At 54.4% G+C, this 20,734-nt stretch overlaps 1 protein-coding gene across 50 annotated transcripts in view; it reads right to left on the reverse strand.

Annotated features, from left to right (window-relative positions):
* Positions 1-18,805, reverse strand: part of CAMK2G (calcium/calmodulin dependent protein kinase II gamma) — a 58,408-nt gene extending 39,603 nt beyond the window's left edge. For 30 of the 50 annotated variants that reach the window (XR_016220918.1, XR_016220914.1, XR_011382174.2 and 27 more), the window contains exons 1-3: positions 18,573-18,804; positions 17,125-17,219; positions 6,244-6,303 (exon numbers count right to left, since the gene is read on the reverse strand). Coding sequence is in view for 40 of the 50 variants with exons in the window: in XM_051823090.3 (XP_051679050.1) it covers positions 6,244-6,303; positions 17,125-17,219; positions 18,573-18,637 (220 nt within the window). In the remaining 10 variants the exon portion in view is untranslated. 50 annotated transcript variants of the gene reach the window in all.
* Between the last annotated feature and the right edge of the window lie 1,929 nt (positions 18,806-20,734).

Raw genomic sequence — 20,734 nt, forward strand, 5'->3', positions numbered from 1 at the left:
GAATGTGTTTCCCATTTTATAGATGAGGACACTGGAAGTTCTCAGATATGAAGTCTCTTGCCAAAGGTCAAAGAGCTTGTAGGTGCTAGGTCAAGATGTCAAACCAGTGCTCTCTGACCTAAAGGTTGGTCCACACCACTGCTTCCAGTATGAAGTGAGAATCAGCCCACACACTTGTGCAGCAGCAATGGGGCCCAGGAGAGAGGCACTCACAGACATATCCAACAGCGGCATCAGGGTGGAGACCAGGGCAATCCACCAACCAAGAGACAGACTGGCGAGCAGAATCCTTTCCCACCCCAGCTCCAAGCTAGTGTCTTCCGAGGTCTCCTCTTCAAACTTCAGCCCACAAAGGCACCTTCGGGTCAAATGCCAAGCCCTGAGCAACATCCCAGTGCAAACAGGACTCACTCTGGCCCACGGTCCCCGCTGTTCCCAGCCTCCCCTTCTCCTGAACTCTCTGGATGGAGACCCTCTCTTCCTACAAGCTCCCTCTGTTTGACCTTTGCCCCAATCCTCAGCAGGCACAGGAGCACCTGAGGAATGGCCTGACACAAACCATCTGCTGGAATGCTAGCGTGCAAAGAAATCACCACATCTCTTTCTAGGTAGGCCCAGGCTGCGCTCATTTAAAGGGTCAAAGGTCTCCTGAGAGCTGAGGCCCCTCCTTACCTCCCCTCCCCACCAAATAAGATCAGGCAGAAGGCAAACAAAATGCACAGCTCCCCCCGCCACCCCCTTTTTCTCACCTGACCAGGGCTGGGCCAGGGCCTACAGCCGATGACACACAATGCTGCCTACTTCATTTAATCAGCTCTGGTTCTCAGCCCTGCAATCCCACTCCAATCTCAATATTTCTGTGGTTTACAAATGTGACCAAAGGCAGACAAAATTTCTAATCTCCTTCCTCCTCTAACCACTATCACCTGGACTTACGCAAACAAGCTCAGGCGTCCCTGGGCCTGACAGGGACAGAGGAGGGCTTTCAGGACAGGAGGAAGCAGCAACAGCCAGACCCCTGCCTCCTCCCACAAGGTGAACCGAGGCCCACTTAATCGCCTTTCCCCAAAGTCTTGTCACCACCTCCTTACTTGTGCTTCCCTGGTCACAGTCGGTGCCTCATTCTGAGTCCTGCTGCGGCTGTTGCTCCCTCGCTTCCAAAAGGACTTTCCATTTAATTAAAAATTTGCTATTAAAAAGCATTAAAGTGTGTAATACAAATAATCCCCTGGAAATCAGCTGTCCCAGAAGCCAAAGACTGGCTTCATTAGGGAGGTGACTAACAGCAGCAGCACAGTGAGCTGACAGGACAGCAGGTACCACGCTAACAACCATTCCCAGGGGGGTGCAGTTGCCCGCTCTGCCTGGTTCTGCCTGGCCTTGAGCCCTGCCTCACCTAAAGCCCCAAACCCCTACCAACACCCTGGTCCAGCAGAGCAGGACTGGGAACAGACCAAGAAGTGCAGGCACCCACTCCATGCCCAGACATGGAGTCACTGGCATTCGATCGATCGCCCTTCTCCAGGGAGGCCACACACAGAGCACAAGTGGGTGGAAGCCAGGGAGGGGAACTGGAAGAGAGAGGAAGCAAAGGAAGCTAATCCTTCCAGGGCCACCCAGCCCAGGGAACGGCTTTGATGTGGGCCCAGAGCAAGGCATCTGCTTGCCAAGACAAGGGGGTGCCTATCTGCATGAGACTATCTTTTTTTTTTTTTTTCGTAAAGAAAATTAATAGGAAGTGGAGGACAAGAGGATACACTTGAGTATGCCATTCCAAGTGCCTGCCTAGCAGATTCTCACAACTAGTCATCAGAATTATCATAACCCACAGTTAGCGGAGCTGCTCCTCTGTGCCAGGTGTTGCACTGTGTGCTTCACACGCTGGGTTCCTATTCACAATAAATGCCCCTACCTGACAGGAGAGGAAACTGAGGCTCTGAAACTTGCCCAACATCAGACTAAGTGGAAGAATGGGACTTGAAGCCAAGACAATCTGACATCAAGATTCTTGACATCATAACCTCACCAGTGAGCCACTTTCTCCATCCTCTTAGGCAAAGGAGCTCTAATCCGGCCCCAGTAGTAGCACTGGCCACCGTGATTGGCTCGGCAGTGTCCACCAGGCACCTCCCCTGACGCCGGCGAGGAGCCTGGCCCTGCTACCACAGAGCTTCTAGGCCGAGGGGAGAGAGAGGCTTTAACCCAGTAATTACACAAACACATAACCAGCCCCACTGTGTCAGGGCTGCTGAGGCAGAAGGAATGGGGACTAGGGATGCATGGAGTAATAATCTGACATGGTAACAGCAAGGCACGAAGGCTGCAGATGGTAATATCCAGGAAAAGCAGTAGTAAGCATTTGCTACATACGGGCAACACACCTAATTATCATTCCTTAAAAACACTGGAATAAAGGACAGGCCAAAACACGGAAACACCTTTCTTGGTATTTCATACCTTCAAAGTCACCACCCAAATGCTGTGGCATTTCACAATTCTTTAAAAACCACCCAACAGCACAAAACAGCACCCAAAAAAGAGTCACCGTTAAAAACCCCTTGACAACAACCCAGTGAAGCTTGTGGGGGCTGAGCCCGCTGTCCTCCACCCCCCAGGAGCCAGTTGTGCCAGGATTCACCTCATCCTCCCACGCCCACTCCAGGGATTTCGGAGCTGCTCCGTCCTGACTCAACATTCCCTTTTTCTTTGCAACTGCTTCTGCCACTTACTGTTGGCCGAATGGTCCCTGTTAGCCAAGGTAAAGGGCATCAGGGTGACTAAGTGAAGAGCTGAGCCAGGGCTGAGCCTAGGACCTAACACTTCCAAGATATCATCTTCATCACCCTCCCACAACAATTTCAAGTAGGGGTCCAGATGACAAGACAGGGGCAGGCGTAGACCACTCAGATAACTCACCAGCGGTCACAGCTACTAACCAGTCAACCCCCAATTCAAGCCTAGTGGATGTGACTCTGAAGCCACAAACCTTGCCCTCGCCAAGTAGGGACCATGGACCACAGACCAGCAGCAGCAGAATCACCTGAAGACCTAGTGACTCAGGATCTGAATTTTGACACGCTCCCTGGCTGATTCACAAGCACATAAAAGTTTGCAAAGTGCTGCTCTAAACCACAATGCTAGACTGTGATCGAAACTGCTGGGGCAGCTCAGCACGAAAGAAGACAGAGTCTATTCATTAGAGGAATTGAGAGCAGGGAGCCTGCGGATCACAGGGAGGACGCACCCCCTTCAGACTCTGACCCTCAGTGTTAAGCGCTTCTCCTCTCAACTCCCCACCATGGGCCGTTCTGAGTTCAGCTGCGAGCCACACGCCCAACAGGCACCTATCTGTCTGTTTTTAATTAATCCATTTTACTTTGTAGAGCAGTTTCAGGTTCCCAGCAAAACTGAATGAGGAGTACAGAGTTCCCACGTACCTCCTGTCTCCACACACACACACAGCCTCCCCACTGGCAACATCCCACACCAGCCTGGTACCCTCACAACCGATGAGCTTACGCTGGCATATCATCATTGCCCAAATCCCACAGTTTACATTAGGGTTCACCCTTCCAACAGGCTTTTAACTGCTGGGACAGAATATCTGTTAGGAAAAGAAAACAAAACAGGTGTGCCTGGCCCCTGGCACCAAATATCCTTCCGAATTCAGTGTCTCCCGGTCTGAGAGTAACCAGAGGTTGACGGGGCGTTCTCTGCTCTCTGCTTCCTTAATAATGAGTGTGCCATTGTTGGCCTGATCTGCTTGTCTCCTTTTAGGATGGAGTTACAGAGGCCAGAGCCAGAGGGGCCACAGCTTTGAAGGATGCAGCAGCAGAGAGAGGAGAGGAATAACGAAATAGGGGCACAAAACTGCCTCCTCTTCTGCCACGAGCCAGGCCTGGAACCATGGCAACCCCGCCTCCTGTACCCGCAGCTCTGCCACATCTCCAAGGGCCCTGGTTCCCACCACGAGCTAGAGAGCCTGGCCAGCCAGCATTTCCAGGACACACACTGACTCACCCTTCCCTCAGCTTGCCCTTGACCCCGAACAGGTCCTCAGACCAACATCCTTTGGGACCAAGGAGCAGTCACAAACCGGAAGCACAACTCATTCAAAGTGACCATGCCACGCCTGGCCTTCCTGGGTCTCTCTACCTTTCTAACAGCACAGAAGGCTGGGACAGATAGCCCCTCATCTGCCTTTATTCTGAGCTGGGGCAGCCGGGAGAAGGTTACCAAGTCAAGGTGAAGAGGTCAAAAAGTCTACAGTTCATTCTTTTAAGGTAGGGCTTTTTCAACTAGAACCTCCTATTTGTCCTTCCTGTTCTTTCTCTGTTGTCTTCACTATACCCTGATCCCTTAATCAGTCAACCACACCTGTGCTGCAGGTAACGCAGGCATGGTTCTGCCTCCAGCATCATTGTCCCTTTACATCTTGTTCTCTTCCCTGCATGAAGACAACTCATCACTGCTGTATGAGTTGGTTGCAAGAAGCGTAAAGGAAAGGAAGATGCTGTCTTCAGACCTTGACACCTGGGACTGGAACACCAAAACGTTTCCGTGCTGGTGGGCGCCTTTTGGCACCCACATGCTTTTTTTCTTCCAGTTCTGGGATTTCCAGGTGGGAAGTCAGAGGCTCACAGAGCCTACAGGGACCAGTTAGGCAAATGTGAGACAAGAGGGAGAAGCAAGGACAGTGGCCAGTGGGACTAAAGGGACAGCCACACTCAGCCTCTGCTGATGCTGGCCATGCACAGGACTGGTTCAGCAGAGCCAACCCTCCAGATCCAAAAGGCTGAGAAACAGAATTTTTTTCAAAATGTGAAATCTCAGTTGCAAATATTGGCAAATAATAAAAATATTTTTAGACCACTGAGCCAGCCAAACAAAACATGCCTGAATTTGTGACTGCTGTTCTAGGTGTTTCTCTCTGTTGGCTCTCTCCTACCCAAGGCAACATGTTGGTCCCCATGGTGCTGTTTGCAGGTAAAGAGACCACCCAGGAGCCCCGGCAGTCCCAAGGCCAGGATCTGCCGGCTCGGAGGTGCTGGCTCTGGGGAACGCACTGCGCTGGGCAGAGCAGAGCACCAGCTATGCCAATCTGCTTCGGATGGAATCCAAGCTGCTGATTGCGATCTATAAAGCCCTGCATAGCTGGAGTTCTGGTTACCTCGGGGCTGCTCCTCTCCCCACGTGCTGGAGTGCGACCTCAGCTCTTCCACACAAGAGCTCACGTTGGAGGTTCGAGCCCCAGAGCTGGGAAGCCAGCAGCTGGGTGACTCTGGAGAGTGCACCAAGCTCCAATAAGTCGCCATGCTGGCCGCCGGCAGAGCGGAGCAGGCAGCCTCCGGGGCACTGTGGGAGCCCTGATATTTAGGCCATGCCTGAGGAGCACAGAGCACGTGCTTTCTTTTGTGATGACTCAGGGCTTTCAGGGAAAACCTGGGAGATGCTCCCTGCTCTGTCTCAGGCAGCACTGGGGTTTCTGCTCAGACACCGCAGCCAGCAGCGAGAAACACCAAGTCAGAGCCAACGCGTCTGGCAAAGACTGCGTCCCTGGAACAATGTAAAAACTAAGCTGCAGTGGGTTGTGGCAGGCAAACCTCCTCAGGCTTTAGAACAACCAACAATGTACTCTTGTCCCACAGTCAGGGTGGGAGCAGGGAAAAATCCTTTTCATTTTTTCTCCTTCCCCATCCGAGTGGCTCCTGCCATCTCTTCTCTAGAGAAGCCAGGCGGGTGGGCAGCTCACTCTCCTGGCTCTGGGGAATACAAATGGAAGCTCCATGGAAACCCCCAGAGGGTGCAGGACACTGCAGCAGGAACAAAACTCTTTCAGGTCCAGAAACAAAATCTTGACCCTTCACAGGGGCCACGGATGGCGCCTGGTGAGGGACACTGGCAGGCTACTAGCCCGGAACCCCACACACTGAGGACCCTGGACTTTAGCCCAAAGATGGGAGGAGAAAGAGAAAAAAGTGAATTTGAAACCTACTCCAATGCCTCCCATCCAAGCCCTGAGTTGGCACCACTGTAAGACAGATAACCAGGTCTCTAAGCTGGAATGCTCTAGAATTCAGAGACACAACTGCTGTACCCCTCTGGCAAAAAAAAAAAAAAAAAAAAAAAGACACCAGGTGGAAGCCCACAGACAGATGTGACTCCACATACAAAAAGAGCAGATTTCTGTTTTCCCGGCCTTCCATGGCACAACCCATGAAATACTGTGTCAGGGGCACTCACCGATGTTTGGGTGTTTCAGAAGTCGGCATATCCGGGCCTCACGTTCTAGCTTCTGGTGATCTAAAAGCAGGAGAGAGAGGACAAAAGCCATCAACCATCCACTCTATTCGTAGTCAGCTGGCGATTCAGCCTCTCAATTCTTAGGCATCAACCCTGTACTTCCGACAGTTTTGCTTTTAGATGTGGGAAAAGTCTGAACACCTTTTCCACATGAGGAAATAACTAGAAAGGTTGAACACCTCAACTAGTGTCAATGCCAGGTTTGAATCCAGCTAAGCGGTTCTGAGTCTACCACATGGACAAGCAAGCACTAGGAGTCTTGCTTATATTCTCATGTAGCCCTCATGACAATCTTAAAATATAATGATGCTGACAATGAAGATGATGATGATCAAGATAACTGTGATTTAAATAACAGCTAACATTTATGGAGAGCTCATTTCTACATCATGCAGACAAATCTTTTAATTTATCCTCATAACAACTGTACGAGACTGGCATGATTATGATGCCCATTTTGTAGAAAGAGAAACCAGGACACACATCCTACATCTCTCTCTAGGATCCTCTTAGCTACCCACCCTGTGAAACCTGACCTCTTCGCACTCAGGCTCTGGCATGACTCCGTTTTAATGAAACAACCAGAATCCGTGAGTCCCCAGATCCAAGTGAGTTACATGGCTCAATTCCTTCCTCAGGAAAACAGAACTCCAGGAAGTGGAAGGACAGGACGCTACTCATAGCAAGGAGGCCAAGAAGCCCTCCCTGCTCTCCTGCCCCACCTCTACTTGCTGGAATCTTGCCAAAGGTCACCGCCTTCCCCAAGTCCTCGAAGCTCCTCTCAGCAGACTGGCTTCTCCTCCTCTCCTCTGACAGCCTCCGATCTCCCACCACACTTCTCCCGATCCTCATATTATATGCCACCGGTTACCTTTCAGTCACAAACTTGGTAAGGGAGGGAGAGGCTTCCTAACTAGTACTTCCTCGAGTACTCTATCAATATGGGTTCATCAATCACTGCAGTGGTAATAATCACTATCATTTATTAATTATTTCCTATGCCAAGGCAGAGGCGTGGGTTATCATATTTCATTCTTACTGACGCTGGGAAGCAGGGGTCTGATTAGCTCTATTACAATACAAATGAGGAAACTGGGTGTAAGAAGACAAAGCAGACGGCACAAGGTAACACGGATGGGAGGTGACTACAGGGGGTCTGGGCCTAGAGCTCTCTTTCCCCACCACTATGTCCTGATGAGCAGATAAAGAAAAGATAGAGTGTCAATAAAGACTCCAGGCTTTGGGGAGCAGAGTTCATTGCACCCTGACTTCTCGGGGCCCAGGCAGGTGCCTTCACACGCATACCTGCCAAGAGACTCCGATCTCCCTTGTTAGTGGTTTCTCCTCACCCCAGCACTCTCTAAACAGTGTTGTACCTCTGTAAAGTCGCCCATGACCCTCACAATGACCCCAATACAAAGATGCTATGATAGTCTCCATTTTACAGATGATAAAACTGAGGCCTAGAAAAGTTAAAATAACCTAGCCAGAGATCCACAGCAGGAAAGAGAGGGAACTGGGAGCCAAACCCAGGCCTCTGAGTCTGAGATCATGTAGAAATTTTAGGCTAGAAGCAATTCGTGTGTATTGTTTCTCCAAGCACCCCCAGCTTTGTCCTAAATTTTCCCTCCGGCGATAGCTCTGCTTTGTGCAAGGAGGTGGGGACGGCAGAGATTAGTTCCTGCTGCCCAGCTAATCCATGCCAGCTGCCCAAAGATCTGGGTCAGGCCTTTCTTCCCACACTTGGGTCCATGACCACTGACCAGGACGCAGTCAGAAGAACCCCCGGGGAACCCATCTCCCACACTGTCTTGTATCATTTGGTCCAGGCACAGGGATAAGACCAGGGACCTCCAAAAGCTGGGACACTCGAGGGATCAGCTATCACCCTTCCTGGTGGCTAGGGGCTTGCTTTCCCCAGGTCTGGCCAGACTGCAGGCAGCCCCAACTTCCTCTCAGCCCCCGGGACTCAAGATGGAGGGACCATGCTAGCCTGCCCCAAGCAGCAGGCCTACTTGCCTGCTCTCTCTAACCGTGCACCTCACCATCCTCATCCCACAATTCTCCAGCTCGGTTGCCCAGGCAGGTGCAAGAGAACAGCATCTTGCAATGCGGAGGTGGCAGCTGAGGGGAAGGCCTAGAGATTAATGTTTATCTCCTCCCTTAAGTCTCTTACTGGCTAATGGTTACAGTCCCACAACAGCAACAGCACTAAAAATAAGGACACTCTGGCTTTTCCAGTGGCTCAGAGCAGAGAGAGGATAGACACAGTCTCAGGCTCCAGCTCCTCGAAGGAGCTACGCAAGGTCCAAAGGGCCTCGTCAGCCATCTAGTTCAACGCTCTCCGAGGAGCTGAGCCCCATGTTCCAGTCGAGGTCCACGTCTTCTCTGAACCCTGGAGCTCAGCCTTGGTCCTCAGTCTGATTCTCAGCCATGCGGCACAGCAATTAACACGTCAGCATTGGAGTCAGACAGCCCTGGACTGAGTCCAGCCCTGCCACATCCGGCAAGTTATTCAACGCACCTGAACCGCATTCATCATTCAAAAAATGTTCACTGAGGTCCAGTGTGCTACAGGTACTGTTCGAGCTGCTGGGGAGACAGCAGGGAACACAACAGGCAGCAAGGCTTGCCCTCCAGGAGCTGACGTTCTAGTGGGGCTGGGTGCCAGGTGAGGCAGACGATAGGAAAACTCACGTAGAAAACAAGGCGGGGAAGGAAGGCCCCGGCAAGGAGACAACACTTGACTCTCACTTCAGAAGGGGCAAGCACGTGAGCCAGGTGCAGATCTTGAGAAACAGTCTCCACACTTCCACAAGACAGGCAGCCCTAGCTGAGTTTAATGAGGTAATATGGGCACGGGGCTTAACGTGCTGCCTGCCACAAACTAAGAGCCTCCTTCCCGAGGGCCCCCATCTGATGAAAGCAGACAAGGTGTCCTGCTGGGCAACAGGGATGAGAGTCAGACATGCTCTCTCCTCAGCTGGGGAAGATGCAGGATCCAAAATACCCCAGCAGAGCTGTCTGACCTGGCCTTGGTCTTCATGGCTGTGCTAGGTATGGGCAGTGTTCCTGCCCTGTTTTTTTTTTTTTTTTTTTTTTTGAGGGGGGGGGCACCTGCGTCTATAGCTTGCAGGTGAAGGTGAGCAACAGGGGTTCCTCAGAGATAAGACGGCCTCCCCCACGGGGTCCCTCCTCTTCCTCGGCCTCGCTGGCAGTGGCGCTCTGCCATCCAGAAGCGCTCTGCTCAATGAGCTGTGCGGTTTCTGCCTACCACACTCTCCTGGCCTCCTATGCCATGCACAGGTGGGCCACTCCTGCTGTTGTCTCCCGTCTCGGTCCCCCACACTTCCTGTCCTGTAGTCATCTCCAGGGCTGGTCCATGGCTGGGAAAAGCAGAGTGCTTCATTCCAGCAGCAGCAGAAGCAACAAGAAATGGTGCAAAGAGCATCTTTCCTAAGGGCGAGGGTGTCCCATGGAAACACAGCATCCCCCAACCTCAAAGCGGGCAAGGCCAGTGACCTGGCTTGGTCCACAGTGGCAGGAATAGGCCCTGGCTCAGCATCTCAGGGAGGTGACACACCAGCCCAAGCTCTCATCACAAGGGTCACTTCTTTCCTGGAGTCACCCCTCCTGCCAGCAACCATTAGGGAGCAGCTTGGACCTTCCAAAGCTGACCCTCCTCCCACCCACCTTTCTACCAGCTTGTCCCCACCCCCTCCCACAGCCCAGCCCCCCCTTCCTGTTCAACAACAGCCACTTCCCGCTTTTGCACAGGGCCACTTCCTGCCTGCCTGTGTGCTACTGCCATGGAGACCCACCCCTGCCGGCCCTCAGCCCAGCTCCAACCACAGCCCTCTGCAAGGTTTTCCCCCCAAGAGCAGAGGTGGCAACAGGAGCAGAAAGCAGAAGCGGCCTGATCAGGGTCCCGCTGTGGCCTTCCAGGCTAGGTGTGGGTCCTTTCTCCACAACCCAGCCAGGGCAGAGCCGGGTCCTGGGAAACAAGGATCCCTGGAAGCCTCGCCTCTCCCACCTGCTGCCCAAATGCTTCAAGGCTTGGTCCAGGATCTGCAGTTTCACAGGAAGGGCAGCAGAAAACGACCAGCCACACCAAAGGAGGCAGAAAAGAGGAAGCAGATAGTGAGGCGACAGCAAGAGCATGCAGCCAAGGGGCACACGGGGCCCTTGAAACCCCCTTTGCCCTCACGAGAGGAGCCTACTCCAAGTGCATTTCTTCCCCCTACAGCATCAGGAGGCCAGGGACGGCCAGTCACTGGCTCTCCACATACCCGCCAGGGACACATTTCTCTAAAATCACAAATGCGGCACTAGCTTTAAATGCGATCCTGCTTCCACCCAAACGTGCAGCCCTCTGCAAGTGGGAAAGGACACAGAGCCCTACTCCAGCTAAGAGGACTCTCCTCCAGTTCCAACTCAAATATGCCCTAAACTTGGCCAGGAATATTTTTGCAGGTCTGTGCCCATGACCCCTAGCAGAGATCATGAGATGTCTCCTGCAGTCCCATCGACTTCAGACATTTGATGGGGAGGGGGGACTTCATCATGCTGCCCTCTGGAGTGCTCCCCCTCCCCCTTGCCCAAGGAGCAGAGGCCCTGCCTGGCCCCCTGGACAGCACTCTGAAGAGCAGAAACAAGGACAGCATAGGGATTTGGTGTCATAATCCACCTTCCCCAGCTGCTTATAAACGGCCTGGGCCTTGGGCACTGACCAGTGGGAATCTCAAGCCACAATCCCGTTGACCTCACCCTGACACCACGATGCCACAGCCCTTCCTCTTTCAGTCTCGCTCGAAAGGTGCAAAGAGCCTCCAATTAAGAGCAAAGTGTATCCACCGCATAAGGGACCTTGGCTTCTAATTCCTTCACGCCCCTACACCCAGGGACAAGCTGATGGCTGTGAATACAAGGGGCGTGGGGGCTGAACCAAGCCTACCTGACTCCCCAGAGTTCAGCCCCTAGAATCCCCCATTCTCTTCAGCCCTAGCTCTGGCAGCTTGAACAGGGCCACACAAAGATCTGAGTACCTTGTGGCCTTTGGACTGCAGGATAGGGGAAGCTGTAGCTACCGAGGGAAAGGAGAGAGGGGCCCAGAAGTGCCCCAAAGTTCAAGGCTCCCAAACCAGTTTTGATGGAGAAAATCCCCATGGGGGTCACTAGCAAACCCCAAAAAGGCAAGGCTCTGCCTGTGGCCACTCTGGCCACTCTCAAGGGCCAGCACAGGGTCAGCCGTCGAGTTCTCTGTGCCCCCGGCAGGGCTCCTGGTGCCTGCAGCCTTTGCCCACTGTTTTGGTGACATTTCCTTCATGGTAACCAGCCCCAAGTAAAACATCCCAGGAAGCAGCCCCTAAAAATAGCTCCTCCCAGGGCAGCAGCAAGCCGAGGGGGAGGGGAAAGAGAGGAGCAGATGGGAAGCTGCTGCTGCTACTGATAGGGCCCAGGAAGTAGAGATGGTGTTGGGGGGGAGTGGCTGGAAATCTCCCCACCACCAAACCCGAAAAGATGGGTACAGACAAGAGTGGGACCTCAGCCAGCAACAAGCAGGGATTTACTGCAGCAGGCTGAGAGCGCAGGGCCTGGGAAGAAGCTTGGGGTGATACACCAGGGCTCAATGTAGGACCAGAGTACCCAGAACCCGGGTTTCAAAGGCAACAGCTCCAGGGGAAGTCAAGGCCACACCGCCTGAAGAGGCTGGGGTCTGAGCATGGCACGGTCCTGGGCAAACCGACACCTCATAAACACAAACACAAAACCCCAAATATTATGGGCCTGCGTGTCGTCATTGGTCTTGAGGCAAATCTGTGTAGCTGTGGGCAAATGACTAAGGCCCTCCGCAGAGAGCACTTAAGAGGTGCAAAGTACCCATCTCTTCCTGTCACCACCCTTTTGGCACCCATGGGATCAGGTCTTGTCGGCCTGCCAAGGCTGTTCCGAGAGCCGCAAGCACAGAGACGGGGGCAGGAGTGGCTCACACCCACCCTCCTCCCCTATCTCCAGGCTCTGCAGAGAACCGAATCACCACTCACCTCTACAGTTTCAGGACAGCTTCTGACAAGGGTATGACGACAGAGGACCAGAGCAAGCAGCAGGAAGAAAGCCAGGGGGGTGTCTCCTACAGCGTGAGGCCACCTTCCAACCTCCAACCCCATTCCCTGATGCACACCCTCAAGTCACTCTGGGAAGGTGTGTGAGGCCAGGGTGCTAGGCCAGTGTTGTAGGACTCGGTCCCACAGGTCACATCATGACTGCAGGATGACACCGGTCCCGCAGCAGCTTTGGCACCGAGGAGGCTCCTTCGTCCTGCTCCCTCATCCACTTCAGCAGAGAAGTCAGAGGAGTTCAATCACTTAAATGCAGGATGCCCATTTCTCTGCTAACAGAAACTGGCCTGTTTTATCCTCAGGAGGAAAGCCGTTTTGCACTCTGAAGAGTCCCTCCAATGCTTCCTCGAGTCCCAGCGCTGCAGGGCTGCGCAGCTTCTCTTCCTATTCCCCTGCCTTCCATTACTGCCTCACCCTCCCTTTTCTTCCCCTCCCATCACCCAGATCCTTAACAGGAACGTCTCACTTGGAGATACCACAGGGGACACAAATGTCATGGGGGCTACTCAGGCCAACACCAAGGGGTGGGGCTTGCTTTCAGCTGGCACCATCCAGGGGGATCCCATTTCAATCTCCAGGGCCAGCTGGACCCAGAAAGGGACAGCCTTTACCCTTCTGGTGGCCACAGGCCACCACAGCAGCCACTCAGCCTGCCACAGCTTTGGACACAGACCAACACTCTGATCTGGGGGCTCAGAACAAGGCCCCTAGTCGCAGAAGAGCCCACGTGCACAGATGGCCGTGCGCCCGCAGAGACACCACCTGGAGAAGGCTGGGCTGGGCCGAGCGTGTCTGGTGAATCCCAGAGAACCTGGCAAGAGCCAGTGTTGCTGCTGCTGATGATTCAAGAGGGCATTCTCAGAATGTTCACGGACCACGCACACAAAATTTCTTGGAGCACATGTTAAAAATGTAGATTCTAGGGCCCCACCCCAGACTTCCTGAAGCAGAAGCCAGGTGAACAGAGCCCAGGAATCCACAGTTTCAGCTAGCACTCAGATGGATCCCATACACACAGACTGAAAATCACTGCCCAGGGGAGGTCTCAGCAACATCCCTGGAAGGTCATTCGTGACACAGAAGGAGGATAAACTACAACTGGCTTCCTGCATCTCCCACCCTGCCTTACGCCCCAGGCACAGGTCTTTATCCTCATCTGTCCTCTCCTCCGGTAGCCGTTTGAGGCCTGCTGCCTGGCTCCCTGGATCTGAAAGGGAGAACCCACGCCAGCACTGGTGTACAAGGGCTCCAGCAACTTGATTCTGAGTTTCCTGGGAACCAAAGCCAAAAGGCAACCATGATGGATTACACAGTCCCCTCAACCCATCATTTCATGTGTATCTGCTCGGTCTGCACCAGCGACACCCTGCACAGAAGCAGAGAAACAGGTAAGACTCCTTCCCTCACCTGCCAGAGCCCCACCAAGTGGAAAGCTTTAGCTTACATTCCTTTTCAACAGAAATTTCTTCATACGGGGCACACAGATTAAATAAATAAGTGAATAAAGCAAATGTCCTAATAGATTTTATAAGAACTTTTGGTAGCATCTCTTAGTAAGGCCAAGGGCATTACCCCAGTATCCATCTTAGTGAAGGCGTCTGGGGTCCAGATAAATGGTCCAAATGCAGAGGTTTCTTAGGATGCTAATTGTTGCAAGGACAAATCCTAAACTGCATAGGAGAAAGAAAAGACCATTTGCCCTTCAGCTGTAGCAATATGGGGAAGACACTCTGGATATAAGCAAAGAGAGCAGGATATAAAATGTTATGCTCCACGAGGTGAAAATCTGTATGCATATGAATAAAGATAAGAAGGGAATATGAAGATTTAAAAATAAAAAAAGACATAAGGGCTCAGGCTCTTTGGGGTGGGGGGTGCTCTTAAATCTTAAAATAACGACTTATCATTGCCATCACCTGGCCCACCAGCTCCTGCATCCAGGCTTATTTTAAATGCCTCCTTCGGCCTAGTGGAGCTAAGCTTGGAACCATGGTTCCCCTAAGAGCCAAACCCCACACACCTAAGGCTGTTTTCTGAAGCAAATGGAGTGACGTTACACGACTTTCAGTGACTACGCAGACAGGCGCGCAGAGACGGTGTTCATGACCTATCGGCATGAACTCCCTACCTCGCAATCCAGCCAACACTGGGGGCTTTGGAGACCACCATGACAAGCGAACAGCCCAAAATAAGATTTCCCATCCAGATCTGAGGCTCAGGAAGACGCATGATCTCTGCCTCTGCCTCTCAGGCCAGCTCACCACAGACACCAAGGAGGAAGAAGCTTTATACCTTTTTCTTTCCTTTTGGCTTGCAGTAGAGAGAACCACAAACAAGAAAGAAGGCACGCAGGGAGACCCAGCAAACAAAACAAGCCCTTTCAGACCTTCATAGATGACCCTGGTGGGCCCAGGACATTCCCAGACACAGAAATCTAACACCTGCAGAGCCCGAGACAGACAGACAGCGACGAGTGAAACCCAGCCCTAGCCACTGCACCTTTATAAAATATACAGCGTAAACCGAGAGGCTGCAGACAAGCCACGGCCTTCGCTCCCTAACCCCGTGGGCACCAGCTCAGGAGGGACCCTGGCCCGACCCTCTCCAGGGACTCACATCCCTCATGCCTGCACCTATACAGCCCAGCCACCCCCTTACTCCCTCCATCTCCAAGACAACATCCTCCCACTCTGCCACCTCCCAACAGAGTGGGCACTTGCCCATCTCTGACCCCTATTCGCCAAGACTAGGCCTCCATCATGAAGTTACCCTGGAACACACGTCATACAACAGTGCCTCCGTTGGCATAACCACCTCACGAGGGGGAGTAGTTGTCTGAAGCATATGATTTTACACAGGGATCCTCTTCTCGAGGAATTAAAAACAACAACAACAAAAATCAAAGGGAAATTAAATCTCATCTAGTTTGGGCCAGGAAATAAAGACACCAGTTGGGGGAAAGACAGGACAAGGTTGAAAGGACGTGAGGGAGGGAAGGGGATGTTATCACACAGGTCAGAGGGTCAGGGAAGTTCCAGCAGGTAAGGAAGGAGTAAAAAACCAAAGCCGAAGGCCAGCCGCTCCACAGTGGCCCTCACATCCCAAAATCTAGCTCCCAGCTGTGTCTGCCTCCCTTACCCTGGGTCAGAGAAAAGCAAAGCATTGCATCATCAACTGAAGACACCAGACACCTGTCCCATTTCTGATGTACCCAGGGCTATGCTGTGTGGGCATGGACAAGTATCCATTCTTGAATGGAACAGTCATCCCGGCTTGCACCTTGCACCCCTGGCCAGCAGGTATCTACCAGAGAGCCCAGTGCCCCCGCTGTATCCCATGCCCCAAGGGAAGAGGGCATCTGACCTCCCACATATCTCTACAGCAACCATCGTCTTGGACTTAAGGTACCCAGAGAGAAAGAAAATAAACAAGTCAACCTTACAGCCAATGTACACATTAACAGCAAGAGAGAGGGACTGGGTAGGAGGCAGCACAAGCCCAGCTGGTGGGACGGAGAGTCTCCCCAGCCGGCAGGCGCAGAGGACCCTGCTAAACAGTTCTAGAACACCTGCCAACATGTCAGAATTCCACTGTCCTCTCTGGAATTTCATAGCTTCTCTGAGTGCTGGGAACATCTATTACATCTCTCGGCCCAGAGATGCCCACGTCATTACTGGCCGAAGCCCATATCTTCCCCAGGGCATCTGGCCTGGTTCCTAACACACCTGTGGCATCCTTTAGCCCAGCCCTAACTCCCTCCTCTGAGTGTCATGACCTCTGTCCCTCAGCTGCATCCTGCAACCCTCTGGGACCTGACCTCCATACTCAGCAGCCTCTGTTCAGAGCACTTTACACACGGCTGGGTCTACACCTATCAGATGAGGTAACTTGGCAAGCACCCAGTACAAGGTTCAGAGAGCATACGTTCGAGGTGTGAAAGACCGGCCCTGACCCTCCCAGCCTCAGGTACTAAGGGGGATCTCACAGGTGAGGCTCCAAGGCCTGAGCCCTTCTGCTCCTCAGAGCCTAAGGCAGCGTAGCTCCTGCCCAGACCAGGCCACTGGGATCTGCAGACCACGAGGCATCACCCTCCACTCCGGACAGACGACATCTGCTTGCTGCACCACCAACTTTGTAATTTGATCAAAAAAGCAATCAAGTTCATCTGGCAGGATTTGTTCCCGAGAAGCCCTCGCCAGTAGCAGCCTCCCCTGATGTTTACAGACTCCCTTCCCTTGGGAGTCTGCTCTGCCGCCTGGTGGGCAGGGCAGGCTGGGTCCGTCAGAGCTGCTCACTCACTGCCCGTCTATCCTAAGTCACCACCAGGGCACGGGGACCAGCACGGGCCTGCAATGGCCACTACAGCCTCAAAGACAGAGGCTCCACGTGCCTCATATTAAGAGTTCTCCGTTCTACACCACACACCACCCTCCAGCCCCTCCCCCTCTTTAAAGACCAAACTCCTTCAAGCCTTCAGGGACCAGGGCAGAGCCGCGCTGCCTATGTCTCCTTCTGTCTTTTCAACCTGAGCACTTCAGCTCCCCAGTGCAACTCCTCGTCTTGCTTCAAAGTCCACCCACCCTGAAATTTCAACTCTCATCCAAGTGCTAAAACACATAGCGCCCGACTCCTGGGGCAGCTTCTCAAAGAGTCACATCCCCTAGGACCCCTTATGGAGAGGCCAAGAAGGAGGGATGCTCACCTCGGGCAGACAACTTCTTGGTATTGATGATTTTTGCTGCATACTCTTGCGTGGAGGTTTTCTTCACACACCTGCGGACCACAGAGAAAGCACCCCTGGAGGGAGAAGGGGGAAAGAACTGGGACACGGAGCAGCGCAGTGTGACACAGACACACTTCAGGTCTGAGGGCAGGGATGCTCCCCCCACCAGACCTCTAGCCACACTCACACACCGAGCCGTGACCACCTCGTGACACTGCACAGACGTGGTTGGAGTACCACCCTGCTCCCACCCCTGATGGAGGCCCCGGGCAAGACAGCAGCCTTAGCTTTGGGCTGCACATCAGGAGCTAGTGGGCGATGCTTAAAACACACACCTGCTGCATCTCACTGATAACCCTGGGTCCTGGGTAACACAACCAGGGGAGAGAAGGAAACACAGAGACCCTGTCCTTCTCAGCAGGAAGAGTTGAAGGTAGGGGAAGGAGAGGTCAAAAACAGGATATAATCAATCTTCTGAGAGAAAAATCTCTCTTAGCCATGGGGAAAGTGAGGCTCAATCCCCCTCCACGCGCGCACACATACGCGCGCGCGCGCACACACACACACACACACACACACGGCTTCATCCCACTGCATCCCAGCTCAACTGACAGCAAAGGAAAAGAGAGGACACAGTTGTGAGTCTGACATCAACAGCGCCCTTTCCCCATGATGTTTTCCTCTACGTCCCCCCAAATGGGAGCTCGCACTCCCGGGCTCTAGAAACGTCTGGGGGGCGGGCAGGGCGGGGGCTGCAGTGGCCGGGCTCGGCGCCGCGGGTGGGGGTGGGGGGGCCGGGGCTGCAGCAGCGGCCAGCTCAGTGCGAAGGGGAGGGGGATGCTGCGGCTGCGGCGCGCGGCTCCTGGGACCACTGCAGGGGTGGGGGGAGGGGCCGGGGGTGCTGCAGCGCTGCCCAGCAGCGGGGTTGGGATCCTGGAAGCGGCACTAGCGGGGGGGCGGGGCCGGCCACCAAACATCCCCCCCACTCCCAGGCACCGCAGCGGGTCTGAAGCTGCAGGGCTGGGGAGGGTCCTGAGTGCCAGGCGCGTGGGACGTGGGGACAGGGTGCACAGTGAGCTCCGGAGCAGGGTGGGGAGGGGGCGGCGAGCAGGAGGGGTCGGGGCAAGGGTGAGGGAGGGGCGGGGCTGGAGGGCGCCCAGGAGCTGTTTGGGGGGCTGCAGTCCCCGCGGCAGAGCGGAGTGCAGCAGCCCGCGCAGCTGCTGCGGGGCGCAAAGGGGGCTGCGGGGCATGAAGTGGGGGTCGCGGGGGTTCCGGAGGCAGCAGGCGGGAAAGGCTGGGGGTGGGGCGGGCCGAGGGGGCGCTGCAGCGGCCAGTGCAGGGCCGGGGGCGGGGCGAGGAGCCGCATAGCGCCCGGGCGGCGGGGGCAGGGTGGGGGGCCGCGGCGGGCGGCGGCGGGCGGGCCGTACTTGCCGAGCTCCTCGAAGAGCTGGTAGTCGTCGGTGAAGCGGGTGCAGGTGGCGGTGGTGGCCATGCTGGCGGGCGGGCGGACGCGGCGGTGCAGCCCGCGCCGACGTCGGTGCACAGTCACCGCCGCCCGGCCGAGGGAGCAAGAGGAGGAGACGGGGCTGAGCCCGGCAGCACCGCGAGACTTTACCGGGGAGAGCGAGGGAGGGAGGGACACCCCCGCGCCCGCCCGCCCGCCCCGCCCCCAGCCTCGCCGGCCCCCCCCCCCGCCCGGCCCCCGGACCGCCCCCGGGGTGGGGCCTCCCGCCACTGGCCCCGCCCTGCCCGGGAGCCGCCCGGGCTGGGCCAGGCGTGCTAGAGAACCTGGAGGAGGGGTCCCAGCTCCAGGGCACCCGCCAGAGCGGACAGAGGTTTGCGACCAGTAGACTCGTCCCGGAGCCCACCCTGCAAGGGCTTGGGAATGTGTGTGCAAGGGTGTACGTGTTAGGAGTGGTGGAAGGGTCTGGACCATCCAGCTCTCCGGAGAGGCCCCCCCCCCCAGGCGGGGTCCCAAGTCTCCCCCCATCCCCACCCAGGGCTCACTTCGAGTGCAAGGCGTGCCAAGGTCAAGCAGCCCGAGTCACAGCCCAGCTGGTGCAGAGCCAGCTGCTAGCAGCCTGAGGTCGTGGAGCTGACAGTCTAGACTTGGGCAAGCACCAGGGCCATTATTAGGAGAACTCGCATCAGGTGCCGTTGGATCAGAGCGACCAGGCCAGGGACAAGGATACAGGTGGAGCTGTGCCTTCCTGTGCTGGATCTTAGAGATGAGAGAATGTGCTGTTTCAGGCCAGTGAATGAAAGGGATGGTGCGGTAATGCTTTCAAAAGGCTCCGTGCTTGGGCACTACAAAAACAAATGGAAAGATGGAGAAAACATCCCCATTTTCTTGCAGAGCACCCTGCACTTGTGTGGCAGGGTGGATTTTCTGGTGTGAGAGACAAGTAGAACTACAGCATATTTATCTCAAGAGGGAACTCAGATTAGACCACCAGGCTCAGACTGGCAACTCAGTGGCCAGTTGTGTGAACTTGGGCAAGTCACTTAATTTTTGTCTGCCTCAGTTACCTTATCTGAAATTAGAAATAATAATAAGTATCTACCTCATAGCATTGTGAGCATTAAATGAGCTAAACCACATAAAGCACTTAGAATAGTACCTGGTACCTAAATAGAACTGTTTGCTGTTATAATTTGTTTAATATTTGCCTTCTCACTAAATTATAGGTTCCAATAGGGCAAGGCCTCTGCCTCCTTTGTTCACCACCATATACTCAGCCCCAGACTCAGTAAATATTTGCAGAATGTTAAAGGGAGTTATCACCCCTTCTTCTGTCCCTACGAGGACAGGTTGGTGGGACAGAGACACATAATTCTCAATGGAGGAGAAATAGGCTGGAAAGTTTTCTACCCTGCCTGAGAGAGCTGTACCCCAAGTCCAGTGCCAGCCCCTACTGGGCAGGATGGCGCTCAGCCAACTGCAGCAGCTCAGCCTTGATTACAGCAGGACGCCCACTGGGAGGCAGGCCTCCATTGTCTGCAGGCTCGCTCTGCCTGGAGGAGGCAGCTGAGAGGCGCCCCAGCCCTCCGAGCTGCCTCCCAGAGGGGTGGGTGGAGCAAAGCTCTCAGGGCTGGCTCCCTCCTTTCCCTACCCAACAGCCCTGGGTGCCGCTGTGAAAACCAGACTGCCCAGTGTGGGGTGAGTAGGGAGTAGAAGGGAGTGGTGCCTAAGAGGAAATGTGTTCCGAGAGTGCTTAGGAAAAGGAAAGCAAAGGCAGAGGGAAAGGGGAGAGGTGACAGAGCACCGAACCTCACCTCGCCCCAGGGCAACAGGAAGTAAAGCGGTGAGGGGTAAGGCCACTTCCTATTTCAAAGCACTGGGGTTAACAGCCAGGTCCCAGGTTCCAGCACGAGGTAGAGCAGTGAGAGTGTGTACCTGGGGACGCCGGGAGGTCTTGGGTTTCTGTCACCCAGCTTTAAGCAGAAGCAGTACTGCTGGCCTGCACTCCAGGCATGGAGGCTTCATATCAGCTGGTGATCAGTGTGCCTTCCAGAGTGCTCAGGGAGACCTGGCTCTTGACCTCCAGGCACCAATACCTGACACTTTCACATTCTTGGATAGAAGGTG

Source organism: Oryctolagus cuniculus, chromosome 15 (genome assembly GCF_051225735.1).
Source record: "Oryctolagus cuniculus isolate XC-2025 breed Fujian yellow rabbit chromosome 15, ASM5122573v1, whole genome shotgun sequence".
Lineage (NCBI taxonomy): Eukaryota > Metazoa > Chordata > Mammalia > Lagomorpha > Leporidae > Oryctolagus > Oryctolagus cuniculus.